The 13,952-nt window shown below is 41.6% G+C and overlaps 1 protein-coding gene across 1 annotated transcript in view; it reads right to left on the bottom strand.

Moving 5' to 3' along the window:
- ntrk3a (neurotrophic tyrosine kinase, receptor, type 3a) overlaps nucleotides 1-3,360 on the bottom strand; it is a 166,371-nt gene extending 163,011 nt beyond the window's left edge. Inside the window, exon 1 of the mRNA XM_028584345.1 lies at nucleotides 3,092-3,360. Coding sequence (XP_028440146.1) covers nucleotides 3,092-3,360 — 269 coding nt within the window. The remainder of the gene's footprint in view (nucleotides 1-3,091) is intronic.
- Nucleotides 3,361-13,952: the final 10,592 nt, after the last annotated feature.

Below are 13,952 nucleotides of genomic sequence, written 5' to 3'. Positions count from 1 at the left end.
ATCTGAACGAGGCTCAGACTCAGATGCAGACGGGATTCTGCTTCTCAAGCAAGCAGTGAGAGCTCACACCGCTGCTGCTGCTGCTGCTGCTGAGATGGACAGCTGACATGTAGAAACGTGCGTGCGTGCGTGCGTGCGTGCGTGCGTGTCTAAATAAGAGAGTCCAGAGTGGAGACTTGATCCTGAGAGCTGAGAGGTTGGAAAATCCCTGAGACAAGAAAGACACACACACACACACACATTCATACACACACACTACTACAAGGTGGCAAAAGTTAGTTCACGTAAAAGCTGTTGATCTTTCATCTTGACACCCTGTCAACATTGTTCTCTACTGTAGCGCCGCCACAGCACGGTGAGGTGAAGTGAGCCGGAGCTGGACAGTACGCTCACTGTCAGACAACACATTCTACTACCATGCTATGAAGGCATTATCTCCCATTAGCTCATGCCACTGCCAAGGTACACTTCACTGTCAGCCTGCTCACTTCCACACTGATGTATTGTTTGTAGGGATGGGTACCAAGGAACTCATTTTTCCAACTATTCCGACACCACGTGAAAAAACACCCTATCACCCTGGCAGTCCACAATAATGTGACGCTGACAACTCAATAGTTATAAACTTTAGAAAGCACCAGTATCCGTTTAAACACCATTGTTAACATCAGCTCACACATGACTTAAAGACAATGAAAACTGTGCAGTCATTGTAATGGGGATGTTAGAATCAGGATGTCTTTCAACTGATGTTATTTGAAAACTTGACTGAATTTACAGCCGCATGACGAGAGCTGAACGTAGCCTCAAAGTCAGACAGAGTCCATGTGTTGCCTGTTCTGTACTGTTGTGCGGATGCATGGTGCTGTTTTGGTTGCTGTAGGTTATCGGAAATGATTGATACATATATCAACCACAGATATATCATCCAGTGTTACACAGCTTCTGATTGGGAATGCTGATCCCTTTCTAAGCAACTGACAAATGATGCATGAGGAAAATCCAGACACACACACACACACACACACAAACTAATGATTGACCTAAATATTTTTTGTTTCTACGGTACCGCTGGCGGAGACTACATCATATCAGTTTGCAGCAGAACAGAGAAAAACCAGAAAAACCAGAAACTCCATTTTATGTTCTTCTTTACAAAGTAAATAAATGTCAGACTGATTTCATTTTCCTTAGAAAACTATCAGTTTTTAGAAATGTCTCATCATATATTGTCTCTAAAAATGTATTATTCAACTTTTGTTTCTGTTAAAGAAGGAAAACAAAATCCCAATACTCAACACTGTCAAATCACAATACTTGAATCATAATTAATGAAAATCGCAATACAAATCCAATCAGCACCCATGTATTGGAAAAGAACCCGTTTGGGACAAAAGCAGATCGTCCCAGCCCTACGAAGCATGCAGTCGCCTCTGGTTTGGTCATCGAGCTGACTGAACCGTCCAACCAAAAACTCCCATCAAACCGTTTCAGGGTCTTGTTGTTTTATTATCATCCAAAGGTAGGAGGATTTATTGAGGGACGTTCAGCCTTCTGTGGTATTCAGACCGTCTCCCATTGACAAAACAGGATATGTAAGGGGATTTGGGTCTGCGGGGGGGGTTTGTATTCAGTGTCCGCACAGGGAATACCAGGCTTTCACGGATGTTGGAATGACTAGGCGGTTCATTCCAAGAACACTGACAGTTGGATTTAGAGTTGTGCTTATGAGCAATTCAGTCATGACCGGTTTTACCATCCAATAAGAAAAAGCTATTTGGAGATTTCTGGGCTTATTACCTCTCAGGCTGGGCTGGATAAAAAAGGAAATGCCTTTAGGGAGATGCTGCAGAAAGTGACGGGGAAGAGTAATAATGGCTAAAGGAACACAATCAGGAAATGCTTTTTCCTGCTGCACTTTATTCAAGAAGTGATTCCCTCAAATCATCATCCGGTTTCTCGTTTACAGTTAAAAGGCCAAGGAACATCTTTTAGGCTTTTCCAGAGTATCCACTGTTTGAGTTACGGACGGACTCACAGGAGGGACAACCTGACCAAGAAAGAACTGTCACCTTTATACACTCTTTGCTAAAGAATTGACCGCCTTGTTACGGACTGACAATTCACATTTTATTAGTCGTAAGTGCTTTCAAAGGGAAGAGTTTTTTTCTTCTTCTGATAAACAAATAGATTTGTTTGCACGTATTTCCCCTCATATCCTCTTTAGATATTTCAGATGAAATGTGCATGCAATGAAAGGATAAAAACAACCGAACGTGATCCTCAACAGACCCAACACTGTATGAGGCGTACGCTTCTGTTTCCTCCAACACTAATGATCAAGAGATGTTTTGACTCAATGACCTCAGTTTACATAAACCTTCCCCTAAATTAAAGATTAAGATTATAGGTTAAAATATAGGTTAAAAAGATGAAGGCACATTTTAAAGGAGGGTGGTTGCTTAGTGCACTCAGTGTCTTATAGTACAGGCATAGGCGTAATTTGCAGGGGGGATAGGGCTGGTTACAACCCCCCAATAATCAAAACTGGCCAGCGCGGGCACCCGGATAGCTCAGTTGGTAGAGAGGGCGCCCATGTATAGAGGTTTGCTCCTCGACGCAGCGGGCCCGGATTTGACTCCGGCCTGCAGCCCTTTGCTGCATGTCATCCCCCGCCCCCTCTCCTTTTATTTCTTCAGCTGTCCTGTTAATAAAGGCCTAAAAATGACCAAAAATTAATCTTAAAAAAAAAAATACTGGCCAGTGCAAAATCTACATCTTCTTAATATTGGTGGGGGACATATCCCCTGCATCCCCCCCAAAATCGACGCCTGTGAGACAAACACTAGTTCTACCTAACAAGCCCATTTGAAAGCATGCATCTCTTCTTTTAGCCCAACTGAGGAAGCTTCAGTCTGATGGCAGCCCATATTCTGTGGATCATTTCTCTCTTCCAAAGATAAACAGGACAGTTGGAAGCTTTTCTTCCACACAAACACTACATTCTGCAAAAAAAGGTAACCTCCTTTACAGTGGATTTCCACAAGCATCTCTAAGGCAGACACGGACACACTGCTGCAGCAGCACTTACATGGAGCTGATGTTCTGGAAAAGGTCTTCGATGCTCCCGGTGCTGTTGGCGGTGCTGCCGGTGCCCTGGAAGGACAGCAGCGGGAAGAACCTGCTGCTGTCCGACTTATTGCAGTAGATGTCTGCGGGCGAGCAGGTGCAGGTGGGCGGGCAGTCCAGCAGGGAGCCCAGGTAGTGGTGGCAGAGGACGCTGAGCAGGAAGAAAAGCCGCCAGCAGCACCAGATCCTGGAGGGGCGCCGGGCGCCCGGCAACGCGCCGGAGACATCCATGCTGTCACGACTCAAGTGGACAGATGTCTTCGCAACTTTGCGGCGCAGCAGCAAAAAGACTCAAATCCTCCTGTTCATAGTCCGTCCTGTTTGTGTGTGTGTGTGTGTGTGTGTGTGTGTGTGTGTGTGTGTGTGTGTGTGTGTGTGTGTGTGTGTGTGTGTGTGTGTGTGTGTGTGTGTGTGTGTGTGTGTGTGTAACCGGTGTCCTCACCTTATCTCTCTCAATGCAGTCCAAATCTTAAAATAAAAAGTATCTCCCTTCATGTCCATGCCTATCCATATGCCTGTAAGCGCGCGCGACTGTGTGTGTGTGTGTGTGTGTGTGTGTGTGGGTGGGGGGGTGTCAGAGATTTTGATGATGCCAGTCACGGTTCTCCTGCGCGTTTAAAAAAAAAAAAAGCACCGGTGGGAAGAAAAAAGGAGGCAGAAACCCCGAAAATATTCCAGGTCCATGAAGGAGTCTGAGCGCGTGCAGAGCGGTTCTCTTTCTCTTCTCCTCCTCTCTCTGCATCGTTTTATGTCATCCCTTCATCTCCCCATCTCTCTCTCTCTCTCTCTCTCTCTCTCTCTCTCTCTCTCTCTCTCTCTCTCTCTCTCTCTCTCTCTCTCTGGTAGCATGCGCTGAGATTGGTGGAGAGACATAGACAGAGACAGGGACAGGCTGGCGGAGAGAGAGAAACACTCCATCCTCCGAGCTTCAAGTCCCACCTACTGGGCACACTGGAAACTGACACAGGCATGGTAGTGACCCTACAGAAATAAAACACACACACACACACACACACACATTCGGTTGTGTCTCCTGCATCTCATCTCGTTTAGCATCTGTATCTTCTGTTCTGTGTGTTCAGAAGGAACATTACCAACCAGGATACCAACAGCCCTGGAGCCACAACCTGCATTGATTGAGTGTAGCTTCATACTTTGGTCCAGAGCAGACATCTCTGTTGAAGCTAATATGACATGTGTATTGGATGTTAAGCAGAAATGTTAAAGCAGTGATAATAAGTCCATCCTACAACCCCAAAAAAACGCCCCCATAAGTCCTTTGTTAAAGCAGCAATTCTGCCCTATATTTAGGTTTCTAGTGGAGGCACCCTCTGGTGGCTGTAGTAGTTGTAGAGGAGCAAAGCAGGATGTGAGGTGTAAGAGTGCCATATCCCCTGCATCTCCCCCAAAATCTACGCCTATGATTTTGACCCAATCCACCATCTTTTTCTAAACTTAACTAAGTAGTTTTGGTGTCTAAACCTAACCAAACTAAACCGTAACTGTTACCTTCTCTGGTTCAAATATGAGGATGGAAAACCTTCCTGTGGGGAGGAATAAATGACAGATATCGTAGTATGGTTTGGAGGACTGGTTGTAATATGGTTTGGAGGACTGGTTGTAACCTAATGGAAATTTGCCACTTTTTCCAGGGAGCAGTCTCGGACCTGGAGTGGTGTTTGTGTCCACCTGATGAATGACAGGCCCATGTTCACTCTGAAACACAACATTTCCAGACATGTTGTAACCTTAATAAAAATGTATTTAAAAACGTAAACCCAATCACAATGTTTGTTTCCAACAACTTTTTACCACATCCAGTTCAGGTGCACAGTGTCCGTCCCCTGTGTTGGCGTTCTAACCTGGAGTGGTGTTTGGTTAACTGTCCACCTGATGCCAGACAGCTAGCTAGACTATCTGTCCAATCTGTCAACACCTTTGACTAGTGTTAGCTTGGAGAGGCACCAAACCGTGCTCCATCTTATTTTTACCTGTTTTTCTCTCAACCCAGGGTTGTTAGATTTGGTTCAACAGCAAAACAGGACGCAACTGGATCTAGTTTGATGCTTTCACATGTCAAACTTTGACTAGTGTTAGCTACACCTGTTGGGTTGTTAGGACAGAAGATAAGACAGCAGAGACCACAGATAGGTGGGACCTCCGTGTTAACCTGATATCTTTAAACGTTACAGTTAGGGCTAAAAATGACAACAGAAAGAAACAAGTTTGCAGATTTCACATATCTCTGCAACTCAAATCAACGTGTCAACAATGAATTTTGTGTTAGCGCGACCTCACTGTGATTTGGTTTGTTCAACTTTTACTTCACTGCACATGCCCCATCATCCTTCTTTCACCGTGTTCTCATAAATCCGCTGTTAAGTCGCTGAGTTCACTGACAGGAATGATGGACAAGTCTTGCTAAATAAGACCCAGCTTTTAATAAAACATAAGTATTGTGTTTTTGCCAGTATTAATAGTATTTTGGCTACCAGCTGCTCCTCTGCCACCACCCTCAGGTCCAATTTGCACAAAATCTCATAACCTAAAAGCCAGATGACATTTACTGAACACATTAGTGAGCTAATGGATCATTAAACTCACACACCATACACCGCTCCCCAGACAGATCTTACTGTGTTTAGCCTTTGAAAATACCAGGATGGCTTTGAGATGGTGAGCTGTAATAAACATGGCAGCCTCTAGGAGCCCCAAGCCACACAAAGCAATGAACAGTGAAGGTTTTGAACGTTCAATGCCAATGTTTTTTTATATATATATATGAATTATTCCTACCGCATCTACAGAACTGACAAACTCATCCAAAATGAATGTACTTTCTGCCATTGTGGTGAAATAGTACATCAATGCCTGAGGAAAAGAAATGTCATGGCATCATGGTGTGTACTCCCTCCTTCTCACTTTGTCTGTCTTTGTGTATTTTTTTATCCTTGGGATGCTGTTGCTGTTTAAAGCTCCACTTAAACTGAGAATAAAGGTAAAATATTCCCCACTACAAAGCTCTGAGGAATCTGTGCTGGAGCAACAACACCTGTAGGCTTAGCAAGCGCACATACACACACACACACACACACACACACACACACACACACACACAAACACACACACACACACAAACCCACATCAGTGTTCAGGTTTATTAAAAACTGTATGATTGCGTGACTCATGATCATGAACAAACATGTAGGCTCATTTCTGTGTTTCTATGAATATGCCTTCATTATTGCCCACAAACAGATCACTCTGTAGTGCATCAATGCTGGAGTATAACAGAGTGTTGCTGAACTGGTCATCCCTTTTTCAAACTTGTGAAAATGAAATGCAATTAGTTATGCACACTTGAGAAATATTGGCATAGTTTGCTTAGCCAGATAGTAGGCTTGTACCAACTAGTAGTAGTAGTCAAATGCCACCTCTCAGTCCAACTTGTGATATTATAGCATCCATTCAATATTAGTAAAGTGCGAATATTGGCAGTTAGCTGACCACTATCACAGGTTATAGTTAGCTGGAGTCCATTTGACATCTCCAGGCCTGTATATACATTGTATAGAGACTCTGTACTACATTCAGTATTTTTACTTGGACTTTTGTATTTGTTTTGTGTTACTGCCAGACCACTTAGACATCACCTTGCACAAATTGTATATTACTGTAACTCTTTATTTGATCTGTATTTTTTTTACATTCTTTACTGTACATTGTATGTTTTTATTTTGCTTATTTATTGTGTAACTCTATGTTACGTTTATGCTTTGTCTTGGCCAGGTTGTCGAATTTGTTCTTGATGATGGATTTTTCAGGGAAGCTGAGCTTTGATTGCCACTGTTGTGTGATGTCAGCACACTCTCATCTGAACTCATCTGAAAAAAAGCTGTTACCATGGCGGCAGCTTCATTTATTATCTATCTTCTCCACATTCATTTGCATTATGTCATTGACGTAAGCCCCCTTGAAATGGTTTCGGAGAAGCAGTCAAGATTCAGGTTTTTTTTTCTTACCAGAAAATTAGAAATGAGTGAATAAGTGAGTGTGATTTTCAATAACCATAACAGCACGAATAATTGACATGGAAATCAGGAAACACGGGTAAAAGATCTTATGATTTATTGTTTGGCATATTACAGGACAATTATTCTCAGCAGCATTCAAAATCAGTTTAGGAGAGAAAGACTGATGAAGACCCTGCTGTCTGACAACAGGAATGTTTTCTTTATATCAGGCACAAGAAGAAAATAATTTCTACAGAATGAAACCAATTGACTGTTTTTATCTGGTTGCATTTATAGGTGCCTTTAGAAACATACTTAAGGACACTTTACTGCACATTGACAGTTAAAAACAAGCAGCACTGTGTATTTTCTCGTTGGGACTATAACTGCATTCTGTTGCGCAACCTGTTCAAAGACAATGAATGAACCTCGAACATTGTTCTGCGTCATTGTTTGCAAGTCATACAGTGCTGACAATGTTCTGAAAGTAGAGACTGAGAGGAGGCTATGTGGTGCGTTATAGTGTTGGTGGGGAGGTCAGAAATATGAGGCTTAAAATGGCATTGTTTTTCAACCTGGACCCTATTTTCATATGTTTTTGTGTGTAAGTGACTGATGGGAACAACAATCTTTGAAACTGGTCCAGTATTACAGTTTTTTCCGATTGCTAAACGACAGTGGGCACAACTGGAGTCACATGTGCAAAACTCAAACTACAGTCTGCACTACCAACAGTCACCTGAGCTAAACAGTTCACATCAGCTGCAAAACAGGCTCAGTGCAGCCAAACACTATGCACACTCCTCACTGAGATAACACACACTGAGGGTAAAAACACTAGCATCAAACACCAATACAGAAATTACAAACTTTTTCATCTTTACAGTTTGAACAATTTGAGTGACTTGACACTACTCAACAGTTTATTTAAGGAAAAAATATAGATTGTATAGCATACCAATTTTTACATAAGGTAAAAAAGAAGGAATGAAAATCAGCAGTTTTCTTCAATAAAGTATTTTGTCTCTAGTAATTTATGGAATTACTGAGGGAAAAAAACTAAAGGTACATACGTAACAGTACCAAAGAATAGTGTGACTAATCCTGCCTCTCTCCAGCATCATGTGACAAGTTTTCTTCATCACATTGGATGTCTGCATCATCTCTAAATACAAATGAATGTGGTGTTTCTATTGCTTTCACCACCATTACTTTCTGAAAAACAGTAAGAACACAGTTTTACTATTGTAAAGATGTAGTGTTTTTCACTTTTTTTATAGCTGTGTACATAACCTCAGACATCTTACCTGGACATGTTGGTATCTTTGCTCTTTTACCTGTTTCTCTCAAACGGTACAGTGTATAATTGGTTCATTCTTATTTGGTGTTTGTATACAAAAAAAGGCTTTCTGAGCTTTCTCTGTATAAATACCATATATGTTCACTAACTAGTCTAAAATAAGACACCTACTTAGGCTTTCAGCTAAAATTGCAATCAGCAGTGTTTGATAGGCACCAGACTGAAATCTGTTCTGTTTTGAATGTGTGGTTAACAGTTCTGACAGCAGTGTTTTAGCATTTGAACAAAGTGCTGTAAATCTACAGTGTTGTGCACGTTGTGGTTAAAGTCATGGGACAAGTGTGTAGAGTTTTGAAAACTGTGATCAAGCAATGAAAAACGAACTAGAGTTTGGTCCACATGAACTGCTGCTGTGCAGACTGTAGTTAGCGTTTTGCACATGTGACTCCAGTTGTGCCCACTGTCGTTTAGTAATCGAAAAAAACTGTAAGCGTGAGCGCTGTAACCGGCAGGCACAGAGCGGGCTGCAATGTAACCCTATGGGGCAAATGTGCATTGTCAATTTCATCCATTAAAAGTTCTGTTTTTGCCGCTGACAGACTCAGATTATTATTCTAAGTATCTGACAACATTATGGAAAGGATCCCTACAGCAATAGAGCTTTTTAACTAGAAACAGCTCTGAGGTCGCTAGCACTAAACCCACCAAACTTTAAAAAAACAATACTTTTAGCGTGTATAGAGCCAACATATTTTCACATGTAAATCAGTAAATTCTGTGTTTATTTCAACCAAAACTAGAATTGTGATTGTTGGAAAAGTGGAATGACGACCCAAAACGGCTTGTCATAGTTTTATTTAGTTTCTGTTGACTTTGAATGAAGTGTATTTTATGATGCTAAAATTGCTGTTTATTTACATAGAGTCTTTTTGGATGTTTTTTTATGTTTAAAAAAACTCTTACTCTTTAACAGAAAGGTTGACTTCCTTAGAAATCCTTTTCATAATGTCAGACACTTAGAATATTAATCTGAGCCTGTCAGTGGCAAAACAAGCACTTCTGTGAACGTAAATACAAGCTGCACAATTGCCCAATTAACTTAGATTGTAGCTTGTTTCTTGTTTAAAGGTGCTCTAAGCGATGGGTGACATATTCACGTATACGATGAAGTATTTTCAAACAAAACAAGACTAGCTCGCCCCTCCCTCCTCCTCATCCTGTCCCCTCCCTTCCGTGCTTCCGCGTACTAACCCGCCCGACCCCGCCCAACCCCCACTCCCAAATCCTTCTTGTCGGTTATTGGCTGAAATGGCTTTGTGTATGTTTGGTGGTGCAGGTTGGCGCATATCGTTCAGGGGTCATGCGGCTTGCGGATAGTGAGGAAATGTTTGCTGTATGTGACATAAAATGCTGTAGCCTAAAAAAATGTGTGACATCTCTTAGAGCACCTTTAATACTGGACCAATGTCAAAGATTGTTGTTCCCATCAGTCACTTAGACACAAAAACATAGGAAAATAGGGTCCAGGTTGAAAAAAACGGTAGTTACCCTTTAAGAACCAACTACTAAACAGCAGTACAATTCCCAAAAGGAAGGACATGTGTGTCTTTGTCCTCTCAAAGCTGATGGATCCATGGATCATGTAGTGATTAATGAGAGAACTTAGCTCGCCATCATAGTGAGCATCATATCTCATATCATAATTTATTATTGTGATAATAACACATCCGACTGCTTGGTAGAAGTGATTTCATTGATAATATTATAAAATGATTAACATGGATGTTAGAACTCCCTGCATATACATATTTTGATTATCATGTTAGCAAAATAGGAAACTGAAAGCCTACATATTTTATTTTAGATTGTTGTATTGACTAAAGTGTATAAATGATATGACAAGGTCTGAATTGTGAGTTAGAGTGTTGTAATGATGGGAAATAGAAGACCATATCAGAAGTTTGGATTTTGTTTTATACATATTTTCATATATGGACACTGAGTGAGTTGCTCTCTGACTGCAGCTGTCTCTGTGTCTGTCTTTGTCTTGTCTGTGTCTTTCATCATTATCATATGTGATGTTTTCTGGTGTGAAATGATGCTATTGTGTGAGTTTAGTCTTTGTCTGATGTTGTCCTATTTTGTATTGTTTACAATGTATTGTAATGTTTATGATTTGTTATTGCATAGTCCAACTGTAAAGATAGTTGAAAGGACGTCAGGAAGAATGGTAGCTATAAAATGCTGTCCTGTATGTCTGTGCTCCTCATGTCTTCCTGTATGTGACAGTAGTTTTTTTCTCATCCTGTCCTGCTGATGCAGCTACATCTATTCTACTATGCTTTTTGGCTAAAAGGGTTTTGGTCCCAGCCATTCAAATGACATCAATCAGATGTTATTGCCATGTCTTCTTAATGTACCTATGACCATAATGCATTATGGATGAACCATTGATTCCTAATGGCTAGTTAATGTACTGCATGTGACCAGGCTGTGGTTCCATGATAGATGAACAGAAACAAACCTCTTTCTCACGCATGCACGCACGCACGCACACACACACAGACACACAAACACACACACTCACACACACACACACACACACACACACACACACACACACACACACAGCATATTCACTGCCTCTAACAACCAGTATTGGGTCTAATTTTTTGTTTTTATACAAACCTAAAAGGTTATACTGTTGTTTGCCTCAGCAGTCAGTCTCCCTAACCCTAACCCATGATTATTGAAGTTTTAATATATTTTTATCTTTTTCAGCTCCACAGTAGCAGCATGGGTCCAAAGGTAGCAATGCTGATTGGCCAGAAATGTATGTTCCCCAGAAATAAAGCGACCGTAAGGTCCCAATTATAAGCCACCCGCAGTGGTCTTTTTCTGTAGTAAAATACTTTTTTTTTCAGTTTTCAATTCTCTGACATGTATTTCCTCTGTGACAGCAATATCTGTTCTGTAGAACTTCTGTAGGTTAAACTGGAGTAATCAAACACTTTTCAGGGATGACTAACTCTGAGAGAAACACAATAAACAGGCACCGAAACACTTATACCAACATTTAGGCTACAAAGAACCCATCATGCAACACCCAACAGACTCATTGTGCAGCACAAGAGCCAGTGCCAGAGAATTGCTAGAAGCCAGACGGCACAACTCACAGTTATTTCATGTGTCTGTCTGTGTCACATGGGTTCCACCACCGCCACACCCATTTAGCCTTCAATGGGAGAAGTGAACGTGAACAAGGTATTGACATTCTGTAGAAAATATCACAGATTCATGCCCCCCAGGTATTGATCCACATGGCACTTTACATGTGGATGGATCTGAAAATGTTTTCTACAGGGTAACATAACCTAATGGAAGGCCCTCAGAAATGCCAGAGCAGACTATTACTCATCACTAATAGAAGAAAATAAGAACAACCCAAGGTTTCTTTTCAGCACCATAGCCAGGCTGACAGAGAGTCACAGCTCTATTGAACCATCTATTCCTATAGCTCTGAGTAGTGATGACTTCATGAGCTTCATTAATGATAAAATTAAAACAATTAGAGATACAATTCATCACCTTTTGCCCTCAACTTCTAATGGTTCACCAAACACAGGACTGCTATGAATGACAAGATCTGACATATACTTAGACTGCTTTTATCCCATAGACCTTCAAGAATTAATGTTAACGGTCTCTTCAGCTAAGCCATCTACCTTTCTCTTAGACCCCATCCCAACAAGGCTACCTAAAGAAGCGTTACCCGTGGTTAACACTTCATTACTAGATATGATCAATATGTCTTTATTAACAGGTTATGTACCACAGTCATTTAAAGTAGCTGTGATAAAACCTCTTCTGAAAAAGTCCACCCTCAATCCTGATGTGTTAGCCAACTATATCTAACCTTCTTTTTCTCTCCAAGATCCTTGAGAAGGTAGTCGCTAATCAGTTATGTGATTTTCTACATAGTAATAGTTTATTCAAGGACTTTCAGTAAGTATTTAGAATGCATCATAGCACAGAGACAGCACTGGTGAAAATTACTAATGACCTTCTAACTGCTGCTGACAAAGGACTTGCCTCCGTACTTGTCTTATTAGATCTTAGTGCTGCATTGAACACTATTGACCATACCATCCTGTTACAGAGACTGGAACATTTAGTTGCCATTAAAGGAATCACACCAAGCTGGTTTAAGTCCTATTTCTCTGATCAATCTCAATTTGTTAATGTTAACAATAAATCCTCCAGGTACGCTAAAGTTAGCCATGGCGTTCCACAAGGCTCAGTACTTGGACCAATTCTATTCTCCTTATATATGCTTCCTCTAGGCAATATTATTAAGAAACACTCAATTAACTTTCACTGTTATGCGGATGACACCCAATTATACTTATCAATCAAGCCAGACAAAACCCTCCAGCTGATCCAGAATGCTGCAGCGTGTTCTGAGAAGAACTAAGAAAAGAGATCATATTTCTCCTGTATTAGCTTCTCTGAATTGGCTTCCTGTAAAATCCAGGATTGATTTTAAAAGACTTTTCCTGACCTGCAAAGCTCTAAATGGTCAAGCACCATCATATCTCGAAGAGCTCATAGTACCTTATTGTCCCACTAGAGCACTGCGCTCCCAGAATGCAGAGTTACTTGTGGTACCTAGAGTCTCTAAAAGTAGAATCGGAGCAAGAGCCTTCAGCTATCAGGCTCCTCTCCTGTGGAACCAGCTCCCAATCTGGGTTCGGGGGGCAGACACTGTCACCACATTTAAGAGTAAACTTAAAACTCTCCTCTTCAATAAAGCTTATAGTTAGGGAGTGCAGCGTCCGCCTAACCCAGCCCACCTGCTCTCTTCATAGTGGTCAGATTAATTTACCATATAATCAATAATACAATAAAAGTAGAGGGAGGCAGGCCAGTACAGCCCGATCCGGTTGGGGAGAGTTCTAGCCTGACCAGGCTCCTCTCCTTAACCTGTCTCTCTTAATTATGCTGTTATAGTTTTAGACTGCCGGGGGACTTGCTTAGACACACTGAGCTTCTCTCTCCTCTCTCTTTCCATTTGTGTGCATCCATGTCCCAGAAATGCTTGTTACTAACCTAATTCTGGGGAGCTTATTCCCCCGGAGCCCAGCTTGTTTCCTTGGATTAGGGTAGCACCAAAATCTGCTGCGTCCTGCTGCATCCTGCTACGTCCTGCTATGCTCTGCGGTGCTCTCCAGTGTCCTGCTACATTCTGCTACGTCCTGCTGCATCCTGCTACGTCCTGCTATGCTCTGCTGTGCCATGCTACATCCTGTAACGCCCTGCAGTGCCCTACAGCTATGCTCAGCTGTGCCACGCTACATCCTGTAATGCCCTGCAGTGCCCTGCTATGCCATGAACTACTACGACTACTATTTATTTTATTGTTACTATTATTGCCACTGTTCATCACACCCCAAACCAGCACTGTCAGACACCTCCTACCAAGAGCGTTGATGTGTCTGAGGTTTCTTCCT

Source organism: Perca flavescens, chromosome 8 (genome assembly GCF_004354835.1).
Source record: "Perca flavescens isolate YP-PL-M2 chromosome 8, PFLA_1.0, whole genome shotgun sequence".
In the NCBI taxonomy this organism is placed as follows: Eukaryota; Metazoa; Chordata; class Actinopteri; order Perciformes; family Percidae; genus Perca; species Perca flavescens.
Note: the sequence above shows the minus strand (reverse complement) of the source record. Positions and strands in the feature narration are given on the sequence as shown.